The sequence below is a fragment of the Pelodiscus sinensis genome, chromosome 22 (assembly GCF_052426305.1).
Source record: "Pelodiscus sinensis isolate ZL-2025 chromosome 22, ASM5242630v1, whole genome shotgun sequence".
In the NCBI taxonomy this organism is placed as follows: domain Eukaryota; kingdom Metazoa; phylum Chordata; order Testudines; family Trionychidae; genus Pelodiscus; species Pelodiscus sinensis.
This window is the reverse complement of record NC_143073.1, coordinates 279,784-302,826: the sequence shown is the minus strand read 5'-3', so window position 1 is coordinate 302,826 and position 23,043 is coordinate 279,784. Positions and strand designations below refer to the sequence as shown.

The window sequence follows — 23,043 nt, the reverse complement described above, 5'->3', positions numbered from 1 at the left end:
TTTTTTGCGGAAAAGCGCGTCTAGATTGTGTTTTTGCGGAAAAGCATCCTGCCAATCTAGACGTGATTTTCCGAAAATGCTTTTAACGGAAAATCATGCCAGTCTAGACGTAGCCTATAAGAATAAGTTGGCGAACCACTTCTGAGGCCTAGTCGTTGTCCCTGTCTCCGTGTAGGGGCTGGACTTGATGATCAAAAAGAAGAAAAACCTCTCAGCAAATCAAAATACATTTCATTTGGGTCAAATTAAACTTGTCACATGGCCTGGAATGGCCTCATGGACGTGGGGTTTATGGAGAAGCATTTTTAAAAGGTTTTGAAAATGAAACTGAGGGAAATTCCCCCACGTCTTTCAGAAACAAATTGTTTTCACATATCCGAGTTTCTTTTTTATTGAGCCAGACTTCACCAAAGTCACCCGGCATTCGTGAATTGTTTGGTTCAGCCCAAACTGGCATTTTTTGTCCTTTTGAATGAAATATTTCACCCAGCTCTGCACCACAAAGCCTGCAAATTGTGTGTGTCTGAAAACTGTAGGTACTAGGGGTAATTATAATTTTTTTAAAGGGGTACTTTATTTAAAAAGGTTGAGAAACTCTATTCTAGCGGGTGATGTCAATGCAACCTTATCTCGACCCACAGGTGAGTCTGCTTTAGATAATGAATTACAGCAAACTCCCAGCCCACCCACCATCCCCTGGTCAGAGTGTTTGCACAATCCAGCCTGGGTCTCCCAGCAGGCTGGGGAAGGGGTATCAGTCTGCTACTATCCCCAAATCCCATCCTTTGCCAGCAACACCCCAGCCTCTCCCTTGCCATGGTACCACATCTCCAAGGACACAGCTTCAGGGTCACTAGTAGGGCCTGGCTCTGCACCACAAGGAGCCCTGGGCTGGTGTGTACAACTGTTCCAGACAGGATGGTCCGTGAGCCAGGAGTTTGAGACCCCTGAGTTCATAGACTCATAGACTTTAAGGTCAGAAGGGACCATTCAGATCATCTAGTCTGACCCCCTGCACAGTGCAGGCCACAGAATCTCACCCACCCCTCTTAGAATAATCCTCTCACCTATATCTCAGCATGTGATCACATGCTATTATTTCCACAGCACTGCTTGCCATTCAGCAGGACTGTTACTTTGTTCGTGTTTTTTTGAAAAACTACCAGCTCATTTTGAAAATGCTTGCAAATCTTGAAAGCTTCATAGGTTTTTTTGTTTGGTTGTGGTTTTTTTAACTGGAAATGGTCCCAAACACATCTCTAAGGCAGTTTCATGTATCTAGCCAAAGAGTAGAAGCGATACCATGGAATTAGTCACTGTCAGTTAGAAAGAGCTGGGACTGAACAGTTCCTGAAAATTGCTCCTGCAAACGGGCTGTTGAACAGACTCACGTGCTGGGGGCAATAGGATCGGCTGACCTACAAAAGGGTCTAAATTCATAATCAGTTTTCCTGTTAGTATCATAGGAGTGTGAGAGGCCATAAGGAAGCTAGGAGCCTGGTTACATTAGATGCTGTAATCAAACAGTCCCCAACCTGCAGAGCTTAAATAAACCAGACAAAGATGGAACAGGAAACTAAGGCTCTGGCTGGTCACGGCCTCCATCCTGAGCCTTGTCATGTCCCCGCTGTCTCTGAAGGGAAAGGGATGCCATGAATTCAGCACCCCCTTCTCTGTCTCCTCACCCTACACAGCAAACAGGAAGTTCCCAAGGCAAAGGACAGTGGAGGGAAGGACAACTCAAGTGCCAGCATTTGAGAGCATCCCAGCCAAACCAGTTCAGATCCCTGCCAGAGGCTCCAGGATCTACCAGTGGCCCCCAATCTAGCGGCTGGTGACTGAGCTGCATCTATTATGGATCTTCTTTCTGCAGCATCATCTTCCTGGTAGTTCTCAAAGTCCCTGGTTCAATCCCCGGTGTGCTGGCCAAGATGGGGGACAGTCGCCAAACTCAGTTATTTCAGGAGCTCATTTTGGTCTTGTGCGTTTCACTGTGTCTGCCCGGGAATGGACTGGAGAAGGCAATCACTGGTCTGTGGTGCTCCCTGGCTTGCACTGCCAGAGCAGGGTTACACCAAGTTATCGATGAGGAGGAGAAATCCAAAAGCGAGGATGGAATCAGCCAACTTCCGAGCTGGGGATAATGGCATGGCGGAGTTTTTCTCTGAAACAAGACAAGAGCCTGTTCATTAACTATCGTACTACGGGTCTGCCTCATCACTGCCATGGCATAACCCCAGAGCGGGTGGAATTTGGGGGGCCAAGAGAGGATGCACAGCAAGGAACAAAGGGAGCCCTCTCCCTGCTGGAAGCACTTCCCCTCACTCCTTACACCACCTGTAAAGCCTCCGCCCCCAAGCTGCTTCAGTCACCCAGGATGGCGTTTCTCATCTCTCTGTGCCGAAGGAGCCAAGGAGATACCCCAAACCCCAGAGGAGCCCACACTTATCAACCAGAATCTCACAGCCTGCTCCAGAACCCAGTGCCCCTCTGCAATGGCACAGCCCTCCTGTCAAACCCTCTGAGATCCCCCTCGAACACACAGTCTATATGGCATCTTCCAGGGAGCCCTTCCCACGGGGGGAAAGGGAGAATGTAGACCACAGAGTTTTATAATGTTTTATGTAATGTGCTTAATGTGTAGTGTGAGAGCAAATGTTAAACAACTCTAATTCTGCCAGCCACTCTTCTCTGGTTAGCAGGGAAGAACAGTCTTCTAGGCCCTTCATTCTCAGGCAAACTGCCTGTGATTGTATCTGATGACAAGACAGAAGGATCTTTGTGATTCAACATGCTCATCACCTAATAACCCATCTTGTTAGTTTTTAGAGTGCTAAGTGACTGCTGCTTTTTTTGTTTTACCATGATCACACTGTTGCTCTTAGGAGTAATTAGAATATAGATTGTGTTTATTAAGAAAATATGATGAATGATTAAAAGTTTGTACTAATAGAAGCTTTGTATTAGGAATTAGATTGAGACCTTTTGTATGGACAATTGTGTCCTTGTCCATGTGTGAAATGATTGTGTAATTCCTGGGGAGGGGGAGTGAATGAGTTTGAAATGTGAGGCTGTGTCTACATAGGCAAGATTTTGCGCAAAATCTTGCCACCTGTCTACACTGGCCGCGAGTATTTGTGCAAGAACATTGACGTTCTAATGTACGAAATCAGTGCTTCTTGCGCAAATACTCTGATGCTCCCACTCAGGGATAAGCCCTCTTGCGCAAGTATTCTTGCGCAAGAGGCCAGTGTAGACAGGCAACGTTAATTTCTTGCGCAAGAAAGCCCAATGGCTAAAATGACCATCGGAGCTTTCTTGTGCAAGAGAGCGTCTACACTGGCACGGATGCTTTTGTTCAAAAGCACATCTCTTGTGCAAAAGCACATGCCAGTGTAGATGCTCTCTTGCGCAAATACTTTTAATGGAAAAACTCTTCCATTAAAAGTATTTGTGCAAAGTCTTGCCAGTGTAGATGTAGCCTGAGTGTTTGGAGAAAGGTAACAACTTAAAGGCTCAACAGTTCCAGAGCCAGACAGTGGAAGAGGCGAAGGGGCTGGAAGACTCAGGGGCATCAAAGTACCATAAATTGGGCCCAATACAAAGCAAACTGATGGAGGACATATGGATGATCTCGGAGAGTTAAGAAGCAAGCGCCCTTTTACAAACAAGACAGCCTTGAAATAACACTGCGCAGGAGGCACCAACCTACTGTTAGATGGCAAAAAAGAATGACTTCCAGATAAACAGATGTTAAAAAGGTGATTAAGAGCTGATGCAGCAAAACATATAGACCTGAATGGGGGGAAAGTCTTATGAAAGATGGGTCATCTTGCATGGATCTTTGAGGTCTCATCTTGTCAACATCAGACCATCAGTTCAAACTGAGAGAAGCCCTTGCATTTAACCTCATCTGACCAGTGAGTTAATCTGAGCAACAGACTGGTAACTTTAAGCAACGACAAGACTTTGTGTGTTTGGGGCCGGGGGGAACTTGTCTTTATGAAGCATATGCTAACTGTGGCTAAGTCTAGACTCCAGCATCCTGGAAAAGCAATGCCGCATCCAAGGAACACATCTACTTTTTCAGAAAAATTTTCCAAAAAAGCAGATGCGCTTTTTCGCCATCCCTGTAAACCTTGTTTTACGAGGACTAAGGGATGTGTCGAAAGAGCACTTTATCACGAAATTTGCCACTATGTAGATGCACCAAATTTCGGAAAAGCCTCTTTCGACAGTAAAGTGGAAAAAGATATGCAATTTGCATACTGCAATTTTCCGACTTACCATTGCATTGTAGACCTAGCCTGTTTTTCTACTGTAGTCTCAATAAATGCAGCATGTTGCTGTTTCCCCTGCAAAGGATGCTGTGTGCCACTTCTGAGCATAACAAGCACTTGCCCCTTCTCCTTCTGCAACAATTTGTACCTTGCACTAATACAACCACCGCACCCTGTACCTCATGGACACCAGGGACTGTCCTTGCAACCTCTACCCCCAAAGGACAGACCTTGAGCAAATGCGTTCAGCTGAACAACAGTCCCTCACAGCAGCAGCAGGCGGCTCTCCCATGTTACACGCTCACACAGCCCTCCCAACCCCAGGTAGCATCCCGCTGCATGGCCAGGATCCATCACTCAGACCAAGCACCCCCGGCAGCTGGGCATTCCACCCAGCACCACAGTGGCTGCAGCTTCAGATGGACTCAACGGGGGTGGAGGGGCAGCACACTGGGGACCAGTGAAAGAGACTCTCCTTCAAGAGTCACCAAACCACAGCAGAGACCCAACCAGACTGGCCGCACAGCGAGCTTGTACAGCCCGGCGGACACAGAGCGATCAGCAAATGCAAAGTGAATGTTACCGTTCCACGTGCAAGGGCTTCTGTAGTATATGACACCAGCTGCTTCGCTGATGTGGTTGCTGATGATGCATTTGTAAGTTGTGTCACTTTGTAACTTGAACCCAATGTCCAGTGTGCGGCTATTTTTGCCCATATAATATTTTCCATCCTGGTACCAGGAGTAGGCCACTTGGGTGGCATCCACATTGCACACCAGGGTGACATTGCACCATTCATCTTAGTTGACCCTGATAGTGAAGTGCATGCTGAGCTTAGGAACTGGCTCTAGACAGGGCTGGCCCACAACATTTTGGCACCTGAGGTGGGGAACTCAAATGATGCCCCCATGTCCCCTCTGTAGAAACCATTTCCTATTTAGCTAGAAGCCATTCTGTATAACAAAAGCCATTTCCATTTCTTGTGTCTGCACGTACACTAGAGGGAGGGAACTGGCCTTCACCGAGGTGGGGAGAGGCCAGAAGGATGCGCTGTTGGAATGTGTTAATGAACTATTTTGAGCTGAAGCGCGAACTCCCTCTAAACCTGTTTCTTTCTCTGCTGATAATAATTCCTCTTTGAAGTTCGCTTTGATTTCTTGCCCTGACGTCAGACTTGTTTGGTTAAGGATATAAAATACTAGGATCAATTGTATTAGCCAGCCTCACTGGGCCCGGCTCTGCTGGGACCACGTTTGGCTCACTTTGCTTTTATTGGCCAATAAAACTGTCTGTTTAGCTGCATAAACTGAGTGAGGCTTTTGCTACCACACCTCCCTTGGGCCAACACTTTGAAAGGTCTCAATTCAGGGTCCTAGTGGCACCCGCTCCCCCCCCCCACCAGTCTGGCACCTGAGGCGACCACTTCAGATCGCCTCATGGTAAGGCCAGCCCTGGCTCTAGAAACAGAGAAATGAGGAAAATAGAGACCTAACCCTGGGCCAAATCCTCAGATGGTGTAAACTGATGGTGCTCCATTGTGGCTTATTTGCCTGTTGTGGCAAGGGCCCTTCTTACCCAGGCCACTGCTGGAGCCAGCTCCTTGCTCCCAGCCCCAGGGGCTGGGGTTTGCAGTAGATCTCTGTGATGGGGAGCCCAGTCACTCCTTCTGGGACTCCCTCCGCTGCTGCCTCTGCTCAAATGCTGGTACAATTTGCTCTCATGATGGCTATGTCCACACTGGCGGCTTCTTGCACAAGAACACGTCCACACTGCCATGTGCGAGCTGTGCTTTTGCGCAAGAACATCCATGGCAGTGTGGATGCTCTCTTGAGCAAGAAAGCTCTGATGGCCATTTTAGCCATAGAAGTTTCTTCCGCAAGAAATCCCTGCCGAGCGTCCACACTGCCCTCTTGCACAAGAGCTCCTGCACAAGAGGGCTTACACCTGATAAAAAAGAGCGTAGCTCTTGCGCAAGGAGCCCTCTCTTACCACGCTGTACTGTACATTTCCTTGCGCAAGAGCAGGGGAGCAGTGTGGACACTCTGCAAATTCTTGTGCAAGAACGGTTGTACTTGCACAAGAAGCCACGAGTGTAGACATAGCCATCCCCCCCACTTCTAGTTAGAAGGTCTTTTACCCTTTTGGGGCTGCCTTTCTCCCCCTGTGCAGTAGCTCTCTGGCCTGCCCCTGCCACACTGTATAGATTCTATAGAGAAGGGTCAATTGGAACCTCTCTAATCTGGCATGCCCTGATCCACCAACATCCATGATGTGGCATGATTTGAGTTAACTGGATGTCCATGTGATGGGGGAGGTCACAGAAAACACCATGGCTATGTCTACACTGGAGCTTCTTCCGGAAGAACAGCCATTCTTCCACAAAAACTTGCTGGCTGTCGACACTGCATGAGTGTTCTTCCAGAAGTAAATTTACAGTATAGCGTGTAAAACAGGACTTCTTCCAGAAAAGTTATTCCTCTTCCCACAAGGAATAAGTCCTCTTGCGCAAGAGCTCTTCCAGAAGAGGGCAGCGTAGACAGGCAACATGAATTTCTTGCACAAGAAGCCCCTATGGTTAAAATGGCCATCGGAGCTTTCTTGCGGAAGAGAGCATCTACACGGGCATGGTTGCTCTTGTGCAAAAGCACATGCCAGTGTAGACACACTCTTGTGGAAGAATTTTTGCACAAGAACTCTTCCACAAAAGAGTTCTTGCGCAAGAAGCTGCCAGTGTAGATGTAGCCCATGGAGGGTGCTTCCCAGAGTGCTGAGAAAACCACTGATACTCACCTTCTTGCTCCCTGGAGTTTCTCATCACTCAGTCCTCGTGGGCCAGACCTCCTGGTCTCCCCCAGTCAGGGCACAGAGCTGAAATTACTGCCCCTTCCTGAGGAACAATATGGACACTGAATCGCCTCAGATCTGAGGAGAATGCAGTTTTGGGCCCAGCTTCCAGGAACCCAACTCCCAAATGGCACCAGAACCCCCAAATAAATCATTCAGGTCAGTCCCCTTTTACAGTGACAGGAGGATGTGCACACTGATTGCCCCCCCAGATAACAATTATTTACACTGGGCTTGACAGTAAACAAAAGTGTTTTCTTTAAGCTCACGCAGTAGAAGCCAAGCATCTGCAAGTGAAAACAGGCAGAACAAAGTGAACCACAAATCCAGAACAAGCAAAGCATAGCTAGCTCCAATACACACTCAAGCCCATTACAAACTCACCCCCAAACTGCTCCCACCCTGGCCAAACCCCCTGTGACGGCGCGTTGGGGTTTCCCTGTCTCCTGCACCCCCATAGTGGCACAGACTGCACCAGCCAGTAGAATAGGGGGAGTTTATTGCTTCTCCAGGATCCAGCCCAGCCCAGATGTAATCTGGTTCCAGGGCAGGCCTAGGATGCCTCAGTCCCCCTTGAGATGGGGGAGACTGAGCCCCTAAATTCCAGCCCCTTCCCTAGGCTGTCTCCTCCATGATCCCAAACAGCAACTCACTACCATCCCTTCCAGCCCTGCCCCCCAGCCGGGGCCACCTTCCACCTTCCTTTGTTCCCCTCCCTGTCCCATCAGCTACTCGGCTGAGCCGTGGTACAGACAGCAGCCAGTGGGGGTCACCCACAGCCCAAGCCTAGCAACCAGCAAGGTACCCCCACTACGTCACACCCCCAAGCCAGGGAAGATTTCCCCCTCCCCAAGCTTTCTGGTTCACCCTCCCAGGAGTGTCATGCCAGCCAAAGACAAAAGCCTGAAAACTTAGCATCCTAAATAACCTCCCTTTTGGGCAGGAATTCTGTTTCTACAGTCCACCCTTCCATGGAACATTACCTGGTCAGACCTAGCAGCTGGAGCGACCACGTGACTTCCTAAGACCAACCACTGCCTAGACCCAAAAGACAAAAGGGGCTGTCCAAAGATGATCACCTAGACACCAAGGAAAACACCCCCAATGGCCCCATGTGCACATCCAAAAGCATAAACCATTCCCCATGCCAGATCTTTTACTCCACATGCACCAAAACAAGAGACACAGATCCAGTAGAGTGTGACATCAAAACCAATAGGCCAGATGAGTCTGATGGCAGCTGTAAGGGGCGCGGGCTGCAGCAGCTCCCAGCGGCCACCCTGCTGTGGCTACCTGGGGCGGGGGGGCCGCATTAACCCCTTCAGCACCTGCCAGCAGCGCCCTTTTCCTCGCAGCCGCAGGGCCGTGCACGGCCAGGCTAAGCTCGCCCTGGGCGGCCCCAGGCTGTGCGCCAGCGGCGGTAGCCGGGCTGGGTCGGGCCAGGCATGTGAGTCCTGCCGCCGTCAGCTCCATGCGCCCTCCCCACCAGCGTGGGGGCACTCATGCACCCTCTCCCACATGTGGGGGTGGGGCTGCGCATGTGCCCTCCCCTAATCCGGGGCGCCAGAATGGCTCAGTACGGCCCTGTCCAATGGCTCGGTCCGGCACTGTCCATAACAAAGATTTCCAGTCCTGGAGGAATTCTATAGAAGAAATGGGAAGCAAACAATGATGGTTTTCCGCTGGCTTCACAGACTCCACCCCACCCATAAGGATCCATGAAAACACCTGGAAACAAAAGAACTCTAAGGACAGGAATGAAGAGAAGCTGGCAGACCCAGGTCAGAAAAAATATCAACATTGGCCTTAGAAGAACTTTACCTGAAAATAAAACTAGGGTGAGAAATTATGATTTTGTAACAACTTCTCTTAGTATATTAACTTAGCTGGCATGTGTTGTTTTATTTTTAGTAACTTACTTTAATCTGTCTGCTGTCACTTGGAACCACTTAAATCAGGAGTGGGCAATAATACTTAACAGGAGAACACTCCAAGATTTTAGCAAGTGGTTCTATGGAAGTGGTGTGGGGTCTGGGGCAAAGGTTGGGTGCAGAAGGGAGCTTGGGGTAAGGGACTGGGGTACAGGAGGGGGTATTGAGTCCGAGAGGAAGTTTGTCTGAAGGAGGGGGTTGTGACCTGGGGCAGGGGACTCGGATGCAGGGTCCAGGTGGAGGTATGGATTGCAGCCTAGAGGGAGGGTTTCTAGGAGGGGGTGCAGGGTCTGGAGGGGAGTTGTGACCTGGGAGAAGGGGGTGCAGAGGGTTAGGTAGTGACCAGGGGAATCGGGTGCAGGGTCAGGGAGAGGATAAGGGTGCAGGAGAGGATTTTGGCCTGGGGGAGGCATGTAGAGGTGTACGTAGAGTCTGGGAGGGAAATGTGGCATCGGGGAAAGAGGTACAGAGGATTTAAGTGGTGGCCTCGGGCAGGTGGTGGGGTGCTAGAGGCAGGCGTTGGCTGGAAGGTGCTTATCTAGGCAGCTCCCAGCCAGCAGACTTGCAGGAACGTGAGCTGCAGTCGCAGGATGCTCCACGTGGCTCTGTTCTGGCCATGGGGGCAGGAGGGGAAGGAGGAGGTTTCACAGGCTGCCCCTGACCTCAGCAAAATTTCTGAGCTCCTGTTACCTGGAAACTGGCCAATGGGAGCTGTGAGATTTTGCAGGGGGGCAGGGCAGCACACAAAGCCTCCAGAGCAGTGGTCCCCAAACTTTCAGGGCTGCCAGGCACCCGGGGGCAGGGCCGCTCATGCACCAGGCATCCGGGGGTGGAACTGCACATGCGCTGCGCACTCGGGGCAGGAGCTACGCACGCGCCATGCGCCTGGGGCCAGCACAGCTCATGAGATGTTCGCCCGGGGGCCAGGGCTGCCCATGCGCCCGGGGGAGGGGGCGGGGGCGGCCCAGATCATTTGGCAGATGCACATAAATGCCCTGGTGGGCGCCATTGCTCCCGCGGGCACCGCGTTGGGGACCACTGTTCCAGAGCATAGAGCAGTGGTTCCCAAACTTTTCGGCATCATGCCCCCTTTTTGATTTTTGAAAAATCTTCACCCCCCAAAAAAAGACAATAACAGCAAAATTTATTGAGCCTTGTGCCCCCCCTGAAATTTCTTCACGACCCCCCATGGGGCATGCCCCCCAGTTTGGGAACCCATGGCATAGAGCATACAGCCTTGAAAGCATGAGCTGCTCTCTGCCTAAAGGTTCCAGCAAGGTGGCTGCCTCTTGCCCCCCCTGATTTAAATCCTCCTTTTATACTTCATAAAAACACATTTCTTATCAAACCCAGATGTGACTGGGTGCCAGCCATGTGACCCCTCCTCCCAGCCTGGGGAAGGACTGGGACAATCCCTCTCCATCCCAGAGCCCGCCCCCCTCCCCACCTTTCCCCCCAACTCAGGTAGCCCAGGAGACTAGTAGCAGGGATGGCTCCAGCAGTAGGAATCCGCCTTCCCCTCCCCTCCCCCCTGCTCGCCGCTCGCCCCCCCCCCCCCCCCGTCGTACTCACTAGCAGCAGCAGCAGAAGCAGGGGAAGTGGAGCAAGAAGGTCCCAGCTACTTTGCTTCACTTCCCATTGTTGGGTGCCAGGCAGTCACCTTCCCTCCCCCAGAGAAGCATGGCCAGGATAACAAAGCAGCTGGGGCCACCTTGCTCCACATCCCCTTCTTGCTCTGCTAATCCCCCAGCTGCTTGCTCACCAGCCCCTCCCAGCAAAGTACTGGGGGGGCATGTCACTCTTTGTGCCCCCTACATATCACCCCTGGGGGGGAGCAACAGCCGTTAATCTCTCTTTCATTGATAAAGAGGTTACATGAGTATGAGGACAGAATAGGATGTACTGGTGTGGGAAGGGAAAAATGTAGACTCTAATGAAGTAAAAATCTTAAATGAGTCAAAATGTTCCATAGAATGTCTATAGATAGTAATTCCATGCTGTAATAATAAGAATATAGCGGTAGGGATATATTATGGACCACCTCATCAGTACAGTGATAGTGACTATGAAATGCTAAGGGAGATTAGAGAGGCTATCAAAATAAAAAACTCAGTAATAGTGGGGGATTTCAACTATCCCCATATTCACTGGGTACACGTCACCTATGGATGGGATGCAGAGATAAAATTTCTTGATACCTTAAATGACTGCTTCTTGGAGCAGCTGGTTCTGGAGCCCACAAGGGAAGAGGGCTATTCTTGATTTAACCCTAAGTGGTGCGCATGATCTGATCCAAGAGGTAAATATACCTGGACTGCTTGGAAATAGTGACCATAATGAAATAAAATTTAACATCCCTGTGGTGGGAAAAACACTTCAGCCCAATGCTGTGGCATTTAATTTCAGAAAGGGGAACTACACAAAAATGAGGAGGCAAACAGAAATTAAAAGCTACAGTGACAAAAGTAAAATCTCTGCAAGCTGCATGGAAACTTTTCATAGACTCCATAATAGAAGCCCAACTTAAATGTATACCCCAAATAAAAAACATAGAGAACCAAAGAAGTGCCATTATGGCTTAATAACCAAGTAAAAGAAACAGTGACAGAAAAAAAGATATCTTTTAAAAAGTGGAAGGCAAATCACAGAGAGGAAAATAGAACAGAGCATAAACATTGTCAAATTAAGTGTAAAAATATAATAAAAAAACCCCAAAAGGAGTTTGAAGAACAGCTAGCCAAAAACTCACAAAGTAATAGCAAAATGCATTTTAAGTACATCAGAAGCAGGAAGCCAGCAAAACAACCATTGGGGCCCTTGGATGATCAAAATACAAAAGGAGCACTCAGAGATGATAAAGTCATTGCAGAGAAGCTAAATAAGTTCTTCACTTTTGTCTTCATGGCTGAGGATATTAGGGATATCCTTCCTCCCCCCCCCCCAAAAAAATGGTCTCTAGAGATGGTCCTGGCAATTAGTCATCAGACTAGACTAGACCAGTAAGTCTAATGCCATCAGTACCGAGCAAATTAGTTGAAACTAAAGTAGAGAATAAAATTGTCAGACACATGGATGAACACAATTTGTTGGGGAAACTAAACATGGTTTCTTTAAAGGGAAATCATGCCTTAACTCTTTCCTCCTTCCCTCCCCCCTCCTTCCCTATTTATTTTTGGTTCTGGACATCCAACACTCCGGTCATCTGAAGAAGTGGGCTGTGCCCACAAAAGCTCATGATTCCATCTACATGTTTTGTTAATTTTTAAGGTGCTACCAGACTATTTGTTGTTTTTTAAGTTTATCCTGTACAGACTAACTCAGCTACCCCTCTGAAGCTTTTAATCTATTAGAGTTCTTTGAGGGGATCAGCAAACATGTGGACAAGGGGGATCCAGTGGATATAGTGTTCTTAGATTTCCAGAAAGCCTTTGACAAGGTCCCTCACCAAAGGCTCTTAAGTAAAGTAAGTTGTCATGGGATAAGAGGGAAGGTCCTTTCATGGACTGAGAACTGGTTAAAAGACAGGAAACAAAGGGTATGATAAATGGTCAGTTTTCAGAGTGGAGAGAGGTAACTAGTGAGGTCTCCCAAGGGTCAGTCCTGAGAGCGATCCTATTCAATTTATTTATAAATTATCTAGAGCAGCGTTTCCCAAAGTGTGATCTGCAGCCCAATACCGGTCCTTAGAAAAAAAAATACCAGTCCTCAGAAAAATTTTCATGCACGATTCTTGGGAGAGAGCCCACTGCTGCAGTGTCTCTGTTGGGCATGCTCCCAGATAGCGGGGCTAGATCCAGCATGTGCTAGGACTCAAGGAGAAGGCCGGGCGCCGTGCAAACCTACGCAGAACACCCAGCGCCAGATGTAGCCAGGGGAGCCAGCGCTGACCGATAAAGCAACTGGGATTGGGGCCAGGAGGGGGGGAGGAATAACCCACCAGACAGGTAGGGCCAGTGACACACCCTTGGACAGGGTGTGGCCTGCGGTTTCACCCACGAACACAAGCACGACTGAAGGAGAGGGCTACTCATCCAACCTCCAGGGCCCATAGGAGCCGAGTAATCCAGCATGCCTGAGAGGGACCTTCTAACCTTACTGGTCCCAAACGGGGGTGAAGTAGATACCTCGGGGTTGGAGTTGGGAAACCGCCTAGGGCAGTTGATTGGGCCCGCTCCTGTTGGCACTGAGGGCTTTGGGAGGACCAGAAATAGTTTATTTGCGTATTCATCATCGGCTTAATGAATATGAAAATATGCACATTGGAAAAAATAATCCCAACTACACATACAAAATGATGGGGACTAATTTAGCTACAACTACTCAAGAGAGAGATCTTGGAGTCATTGTGGATAGTTCTCCAAAAATGTCCACTCAGTGTGCTGAGACAGTCAAAAAGGCAAATAGAATGTTAGGAATCATTTAAAAAGGGGTAGAGAATAAGACAGAGAATATCTTATTGCCTCTGTATAAAACCATGGTACACCCACATCTTGAATACTGCCTACAGATGTGGTCGCCTCATCTCAAAAAAGATCTATTGGCATTGGAAAAGGTTCAGAAAAGAGCAACAAAAATGATTAAGGGTTTGAAACAGGTCCCATATGAAGAGAGATTAAAAAGACTTAGACTTTTCAGCTTAGAAAAGAGCAGACTAAGGGAGGATATGATAGAGGTCTATAAAATCGTGACTGGTGTGGAAAAAGTGAATAAGGAAGAGTTATTTACTTATTCCCACAATAAAAGAACTAGGGGTCACCAAATGAAATTAACAGGTTCAAAACAAACAAAAGGAAGTTTTTCTTCATTCAGTGCGCAGTCAGCCAGTGGAACTTCTTGCTAGAGGATGCGGTGAAGACCAAGACTTTAACAGGGTTGAAAAACGAGCTAGATGGATTCATGGAGGTTAGGTCCATCAATGGCTATTAGCCAGGATCAGTAGGAATGGTGTTCCTACCCTCTGTTTGTCTATAAATGGGTCACAGGAGAGGGACCACGTGAGGATTACCTGTTGAGTTCCCTTCCTCCGGGGCACCTGGCATTGGCCACTGTCAGCAGACAGGACACTGGGCTGGATGGACCTTTGATCTGACCCAGTATGGCCGTGCTTATGTTCTTTGTAGACTTTATGCAGAGTGCAATGGATTTATTTGGGGTTTTGGTCCCATAGGTACTGTGCACCCAGCTACTATGTCAGGCCCCTGTGACTGAGCCTTGTCAGAGGTGAGTTGCTCTCAACATCTGTGCTTCTCTGCTGGGAGCTGTGGCCCCAGCTCAGTGTCTTTGCAGTGGGAGACCAGAGCTTCTGGCCCAGCAGGACAGGACGGTGGGTGCCCCACAAGGCAGGTGGCAGGCAGGCTCAGTGGTGTGATCAGCCTATTGGGTGGCAGTCTCAAGGGAATTTCTGCAACCCAACCCATCATTGTTAGCGCCTGACCCCTCCCCTTCAAGCCCCAGCCACAAAGCCTCCAGAGATAACAGCCCTGGTGATGGAGCCTTGAGCCCAGAGCTTTAAGTGAGGATCTGGCCTATTTCTTGGGAGCCTTTTTATCCCACCCAGGCTGTCACCCTACTCCTTCCCCTGCCTTGTGGGCATCCAGGGAGATAGGGGACAGGCAGGCACATTACTCAAGCCCTTTTAGCTCCCAGACCCTCATCCCTTCTGTGCCTTGCCCAAAGGTGCTGCTCCCAACTCACCGTACACGTCCAGTTGGAAATATTCATCTGTTATCCCGCTTTGGGAGTCTTCAACAACCATCTTGTAGGTGCCCTTGTCTCGCTTCTGCAGCTGCCGAATTTCCAGGGTGTGATTCTTATGGTAATGCAGCTTATTCTCATTAAAATAGTCAGCGTGGTAAGACACTTTGTGATTCCTTTCTATAGTCAGGATCTCTAGGGTTTCATTGAATCGCCAGCTGATCTGGTTGTAGCCTGTGACTTGCATCATGGGGATTAGGTACACCATGCCATCAACTGTCCCATTCACCTGTGTCCTCGCCCCCTCACATGCTGTCAACAGACAGAAATCAGGGTTACATTGGGAAGCAAAGGAATAAACTCTTAGTGAGTAGTTGGGTAAACAGGGGCAAGTCACTTCCCCTTGCTGTGCCTCAGTCCCCTCAGCCCCAAAATGGGGATAATGCTACTGTCTCCCTTTTGTGAAGGGTGTTGAATTTTGTGGCAATCAGATTCCAGGCCCCTGCTCCTCAAGGTAGAAGAGGAGATTTCGTCCCCACACTGAGCAATGGAACCGACTGGTTGCATGCTGTATTATTCTACAATGCAACATTACTTGAGTCCGGTTTAACCCCATTCTGCACATGCATTGCAGCGACCACCAAGTTCAGACTTGTACAAACTTTCATAAAAGCCCTTATTCAATATGCTCCCATAGCACAACAGCACACTGTGCAATCCGTTGGTTCAGAGGCCCCTTTTTGGGGCATAACCCTTCTGTCCCTTCTTTGGGTTGTCTGGACCCTGAGTATCACAGATCTCCAGCCACAAAGAGCCCTCGCTCTAGGCATTGTTACTTTATAAGTGTCTTGCACAACAGAGCCTAGACAGGGGGCCACCAGGCCTTGAACCACTGTGAAATTTGTACTTAAAAAGCTTGTCGGTCATTGATTTCCCAACAACAGCATCATACACACAAGGGCCTGCCAGTGTCAAAGGAGGCCTGGAGCAAGCAGAGCAGTGACTGTTTGGTACCAGTGAGGAGGAACGGATCCGAGATTGTCTAGTACATGGGGGGGACATTGGAGTTAACTCCTGAGCCAACTGTGGGCCTGGGGATGCAACCTGCATAATCAGAAACCAACATATGCTCGCTTCACCATCTACATTTCCTGTTCTGCCCAGCCGCACCCCTGCTAGTGATTGCTCAGTGTTAGCGGGTGAGGCTGCTCAACTTCCTGTCACTTCCTGTTTTCAGAGGCCATTTCATCTTTTGAGGGAGTTAGGTTTATAAATCATGGAAAAAGCATTTTCATGAGTCACACAAGGGGTGAATTCAGTAGGGTTCATCTTTAGGATTAGGGATTATCAGCAGTCAGAATCTATATCTCGTGCTAACTGCATTAGCTGGTATCATCAGTAGATTGTTGCCCCACTAGTACCAGAGTGGGAAAGGACGGACACACACACACACACACACACACACACACACAGAGAGAGAGAGAGAGAGAGAGAGCGCAAGTATGTTAAACAGATTTGTACCGTATTTTCCGGCGTATAGGGCGACTGGGCGTATAAGACGACCCCCTATCTTTTTAATTAAAAGATAGGGTTTCATCTTATACCCCAGCGCCCCTCCGCCTCCTTTGCTCCCGGTGTCCCTGGTCTGCTGGAGATGGTCCCCAGCAGACCAGAGGCACCGGGAGCAAAGCCGCCAGGAGCGCCAGGAGCGCCTGGGCTCTCCCCCCCCCCCCCCCGCCGGAGCCCCTCCGCGGCTTTGAAAGCCTCGGGGGAAGCCGGCGGGGGGGCATCCCAGGCACGCATGGGCTGCCCCCCCGCCAGAGCCCCTCCGCGGCTTTGAAAGCCTCGGGGGAAGCCGGCGGGGGGGCATCCCAGGCGCGCATGGGCTGCCCCCCCGCCGGAGCCCCTCCGCGGCTTTGAAAGCCTCGGGGGAAGCCGGCGGGGGGGGGCATCCCAGGCGCGCATGGGCTGCCCGCCCGCCGGAGCCCCGCCGCCGGCTTCCCCCGAGGCTTTCAAAGCCGCAGAGGGGCTCCGGCGGCGGGGCATCCGGCGTACAAGACGACCCCCGATTTTTGGGGGATGTTTTTTAACTTCAGAGGTCGTCTTGTACGCCGGAATATACGGTATTTATATATTGGACCTTTTGAACTGATAATTTAGCAATTAGAGTGTTCTCTATTCACTGGAGGAAATATTTCCTAGTAGCTAGAGCACTGGATTAGGACTCAGGAGACTTGGCTTCTATTCCTGATGGTTCTTCCAGGTAAAGTCACTTCCCTTCTTTCTGCTTCAGTTTCTCCCTGTGTGAAATGAGGACAATGGTGCCAAATGCCTTTAAAAAAGCTCTTTGAGATCCATACATGAGAAGAGCTCAGGAGGATGGCGGGAGGTGTTGTTTTTAATGTTGCTTCTTGCGTGGATCAAGCAAAAAGCCCTAGATGTGACCACTGCTGACTTTGGGGTAGGGGATTCAGCTCCTTTTATCACTTTATGGTCTCTTGATTCATTGTAATTTTGCTTCACCATTGCTGGTGTGTTGGAAGCTGTTGCGTGATTATGAGTCAGAGTGGTTTTTGCTATTTCAACAGAGCCTACTAAACTAAATCATCTTCTGCAGAAAAGAAATACCATAAAAGGCTGTAAAAAAGTCTCAGCAGACTAGCCGTGTTAGTCTGTAACTTTAAAAATAATAAGCAGTCCTGTGGGAAGAGCTTTTGTGTGTAAAACCCACTTCGTCAGATGAGTTGGAGTAGAAATAACAGAAACCAAGACATATATATCAATATCAACAGCAAAAGAAGTACCTGACAATTGTAGGGTCTGTGTTAATGAAGCTAATTAAGTGGGCTGGATGTGTCCCAGACATAGCTTTTTGATGTGATGCATTAATCAGTTCATATCTGTACTTAGTCTCACCTCTTCACCTGTTACATGGGATAAAACTGCAAAGCACAGGTAGGTTTTGTGTTTCTCCTCATGGTGCACATTTATACATGCCTCAGTGCACATAAAATTATTCCACACATGGATGGAAAAGATAAGTAGAGCAAAATCCTTGTCCGATTCCCCCAATACCTTCTATAATGTTGTACATGAAAAGAAGAAAATCCTTTTCTGACCAGAAGTATGGGTTTTGATGGCCTTAACTTCAGTCTGTGCAGCAACAAATGTTGCCAATTATTAGACATGATGAGCTTTTATATCCTTGGAAACTCAATACTCTAGAATCTTTCTCTGGAGCTCTCTAGTCTCAGGGCTGGGTTTAGTTCCTGCCCTTTGATGCATGGGTACAGCTCTGTCTGCACAAAGACAAGGCAAGGTAGGGAAATGTCTGAGGTGCCAGCAGTGAAGCTAAATACAGTCTATGATTTCTAGAAATTTCTCAGGTTTTAATGCAGAGACTTATGTGAGCCCCTTGGCTTTGAAGGAAATGGGCTTTCATTTAAAAACCAAAAATAAGTTTCTAAGGCAGGTCATGAGATGAGCCTGAAAACTGTAACTAGAAAGGAACAAGGCAGCTGGGCTCCACTTAGCAAAGAAATGTCAGCAAAACACTTGATCAGAATTTCAAATTTTGTTAAGAAACTTGGATGGGATTTTTTTTGAAAGTCCTACGATATTTTCTCCTCCCTCTGATTGTCGCTATCTTAGTCGTTTGTACAGCAAGAGGCTAAAGAAATCCAACCTTCTTCCAAACTAAAAAGTATCTAGCACAAAGCAGGCGAATCTCAGAAAGAATCAAATCACTGTGAGTGTGCACACAGGGAGCCCAAATCTGCAATGGGGAGAGAGAATTCCACAAAGGAACGAACTTTAGAAAGGCACTCGTCCATTGCAAAGGACCAGTCTTAAAGCCAAGAGAAGTGCCAGGACAGCTGGAAGAGGGACGTGAAGAAAGCGCCTTTTTCTAGAGACATCACAAAACATTTGTCTTACCTGATAAGCTGCTGAAGACCACCAGACATGATGCAAAGATGGCTGCCGCCATTTTCTGTTGTGTCTCTAATCACGTTATGGTGTCCACAAATCTGATTCTCACTAATCCCAGCCGTGTAAAAGGGCCTTAATGGAGGACAAAATCACACCTTCAGAAAGGCCGCTTTCCACTGGGATGCAAAGGGCTGGGTGTAAATTAGGCAAGCCAATTTTAAAACAATTACTTTAAGAGAAAGGGCCGTGCAACAGGTGTGGCCGAACCCTGAGTGAATCAAAAAAGGTTTGAACTTCCCTTTTCTTTTTTGCAGCATGTGACATTGTCAACCCCCTCCCCCCACTTCCTTTTGAGAAGTATAAGTGAATAAATCCACCATTTTAGGCGCCAGCTATTGCGCAGAATCTAGCACAATCAACCCCCAAGCTCACCACAGTGGCTGTTTTACTGCCCAGTGCTCACACTAATGCCGGGACCGCTGACTGAACATCCCCACTCTTGACAAAAGCCCTGTGGGGTTGCTAATGGAGGCCAACGCTCACAACCTTGTGTGATGGTTTTGGATTTTAATAGGAACATGCAGATCACTGTTGCACCCACTGTTCTGTGTTTGCCTCAAATTCTGTGCCAAGTGGACTGAGTCTATGAAAGCTGATGCTTTGCCAATTCTGTTCATACCACTCATATGCCCGTAGGATTTTTGTACATGACATTATGAACATTGGCTTTGCACTTGTGTTTTAAATGTTTGCATCTGAGAGACAGCAACAGGCGTTGCCCACCTGTTGTGAGGGGTGGCGACTGAGGGAGATCTACGTGCAGGATCTCATGCGGGAGATCAATGTTCTGGAATTCGATGTAGCAGGGCTAGTATAGATCTGTAAATTCAATGCTGGGGGCAGCTCTGACCAGTGTTTGGACAGGTAGACCAGAGGCTTTTAAGCTGGCAGTTTGTTGCATCTCTACTTAGAACCTGTATCAAGGACTTGGGGATTGATGTATGTGATGTGCTTTCTTTAATAATTCTATGCTCAACCTTTTCTTTCTTTTCATTAATAACCTTTAGATGTTAGATGCCAAAGAACTGGCCTGGTGAGTTTTTTTGGGTAAGATCTGAGGTATAAATTGACCTGGGAATGTGGCTGGTCCTTTAGGACTAGGAGAAACTGTTTGGAGCTGGTGAGATGAGATATAACCTCTCCCCTGTGTAAGATGGGGGCTGGGTGGGGCACAGGGAGCACTGGGGTGTCGGAGGGGAGGTGGGGGATGGGTTATAACCTCTCCCCTGTGTAAGGTGGGACTGGGGGGCAAAGGGAACACTGGGATGTGTGAGGGGAGGTGGGGGGTGGGTTATAACCTTTCACCTGTGTAAGGTGGGGCTGGGGGGGGGGGCCCCACAGGGTGCTGGGGTGTCTAAGGGATTTTGCTTGTGAGGCTCCTTGCTGGCCAGAGTGCTGCGTGTGGCTAGTTTGGTGCCTTATAGTGAGGACCCCAGACTTCGGCTGTAAGTAGCCCTGGTTCTGAGCAACTCACCCTAATTTGACCCTGTCAGAGATGTCTCCCAGGCCACTGTTGTATTACACCTTGGTTTTGTGTCTTAGGCGAGAGGTGCAAGTTGTTTTCTGGCCCAGCTCCTCAAAGTGGCACCGAGTGTAGTTCCATTGTGGTCAACAGGTCACATCCCCAGAAAATCTCCATTGACATCAACAGAAATCAGTGGGGGCAGGTAGTCACATCCTACATAACATCCCTCCCCCAGCCTGGCTGTGTCATAGACTTTAATGTCAGAAGGGACTATTGATAGAAATGTAGCCATGTTAGTCTGGTGTAGCTGAAACAAAATACAGGACTATGTAGCACTTTAAAGACTAACAAGATGGTTTATTAGATGATGAGCTTTCGTGGGCCAGACCCACTTCCTCACATCAAATAGTGGAAGAAAATAGTCACAGCCATATATACCAAAGGATACAATTAAAAAATGTGTTCATTTTTTTAATTGTATCCTTTGGTATATATGTCTGTGACTATTTTCTTCCACTATTTGATCTGAGGAAGTGGGTCTGGCCCACGAAAGCTCATCATCTAATAAACCATCTTGTTAGTCTTTAAAGTGCTACATAGTCCTGTATTTTGTTTCAGAAGGGACTATTGTGATTCTAATCTGACCTCCTGCATATCACAAGCCACAGAACTGCACCCACACTGGTCACAGACCCCGCCCTCTGGCTGTGTTAGTGAAGTGCTCAAATCATGATTTAAAGACATTCAGTTAGAAAGAATCCATCATTTACACCTGCTTAAACCTGCCAGTGACTCATGCCCCGTGTTGCAGAGGAAGGCAAAACACACAGATACCAGCCCTGTGCCCACAGACTGACTTCCGAGTGCCCCTTCCAAATTGTTCACTCCTGCAACCTGTGCTCCTCCCCATAACTCCTGCACAGGTTCCTGCATCTTCCTTTGCAACATGTGTCATTGCTGTTTTGCCCGTTGTACCAGTGTTGGCTGGCTTGCTGGGGCCAGAGGTTATTAGCACATAGCTCCCTGCAGGGACATGATCTGGGATGCCAGCCCATTGCAATCTTCTGGGCCTCCTCATTATTCAAGCGTGCTGGCCTTCCCAATAACTTGCCCACATTATTGCTTCCACCCTCTTTCTGCCATCACTGTGTTGTGTGGCAAATTGAGGAGTGGCTGCACTCAGTCATGACTCCCAGGGGATGGTCCATGTTCTTAAGAGGGAGGTAGTCACTTTGGAGGCACTAAAGCAGTGTGACACACTCAGCTGCTGCAGTCTAGGAGGAATTTCCAACATGTCATAGGATATTTACTGTAACACACAAACAAGGTGACAATCCCAGCTGTGGCAAAGTTATGCAGAGAGAGGTTTGCAAAGTGAACCCTGCCAGCTCCCATTCTGCCTCTGATAGCAGCCCTTACTGAAGGCTAAAGGAATTGGGATTGTTTAGTTTAGAAAAAGAGAAGATTGAGGGGGGACATGAGAGGAGGGAGAAAATTTGTTCATCTTGGCTTCTGAGGATAGAACAAGAAGCAATGGGCTTAAACTGCAGCAAGGGAGGTTTAGGTTGGACATTAGGAAAGTTCCTGTCAGGGTAGTCAAACACTGGAATGAATTGCCCAGGGAGGTTGTGGAATCCCCATTTCCAGAGATATTTAAGAGTAGGTTAGATAAATGTCTTTCAGGGATGGTCTAGACAGTATTTGGTTCTGCCATGAGGGCAGGAGACTGGACTCGATGACCTCTCGAGGTCCCTTCCAGTCCTAGTGTTCTATGATTCTTACGAACCTCTGGCACTAACAGCAGCCAAATCTCACCCCATGCTAAAAATGCAGCCTTCAAAGACCTGCATGAACCAACCACCCCCATGGAAACCCTGAACCTCTCTCTCCTTGGCCCATACCAGCCCCCTGCTTTGGGATGCTGCAAAGCTCATATATTCTGGAGATCAGCTGCCAACGTGAGACAGATAGGGCAGCCAGACTCTAAACATCCAAGGACCCTCTGGAAAGTGCAATTGCATTAGCCTCCTGGCTCGATGAAACAACTCATGATTTTTCCATCAAAGCTTTTGGCCCCATTCTGGGCTACATCTAGACTGCAGGCTTCTTGCGCAAGAAGCCTTTTGTGCAAGAGCTTCTGGACAAAAACTTCTTGCACAAGAGCCCATCCACACCTCAAAAGCACATTGCAAAAGCTATGTGCTTTTGTTCAAGAGCGCGTCTACACTGCATGGGTGCTCTTGCGCAAGAAAGCACCTGTGTGAGAAATGGGCCCACAGAGAGGGTGTGATGGGGTGAGGCAACCCTGTCACTGAGACCAGTGGGAAGGGAGTCAGGATGCCGGAGAGGCGCGCGCCCGCGCTGCTACAGAAACAGCAGTGAGAGTGCTGGCAAAGACACATGGGGAGGGGGCCGGCCCGCTGGGTGCGCGAGCCTGGCAGGAGGTGACGGGGGAAACATCCAGGCAGCATGCTACACCGGACACGGCTGGTGACATCACCTGCGCGACAGGAGGCGGGGATGGAGGGGACAGCGGGATGAGGGGGAGAGGATGATGTCACCCGCTGAGCCAAGGCAGAGGAGGAGGATAAAAAGCTTGGGGAAGAGCACGAGAGGTGACGCGAGGGCAGAGGTGGCACGTAATGGGGAAGGGAGGATTGCCAAGAGGGTCCCCAGCGGTGGGGTTGAAAGTTGGCCCGGAGCAGGGCTGCGAAGCCTGCGAGTGGGCGAGTTTAGAGGTAACCCCCTCCTGCTACCACAGAGAGCGCTGTTCCCTGTGTTAGGGCCCTGGGCCGGGGTCCGGGAGAGTGGGTGGGCCCGGACCTCCCTCTCTGCCACC

At 48.9% G+C, this 23,043-nt stretch overlaps 1 protein-coding gene across 1 annotated transcript; it reads right to left on the bottom strand.

The window, feature by feature from the left end:
• Window positions 1-30: 30 nt before the first annotated feature.
• CD48 (CD48 molecule) lies at window positions 31-18,983 on the bottom strand. Its single transcript, XM_075908359.2, is given in 4 exon segments — window positions 31-2,164; window positions 4,864-5,127; window positions 14,750-15,061; window positions 18,686-18,983. Coding segments are annotated over 4 exon segments (723 nt in total). The 5' UTR covers window positions 18,738-18,983; the 3' UTR covers window positions 31-2,069.
• Between the last annotated feature and the right edge of the window lie 4,060 nt (window positions 18,984-23,043).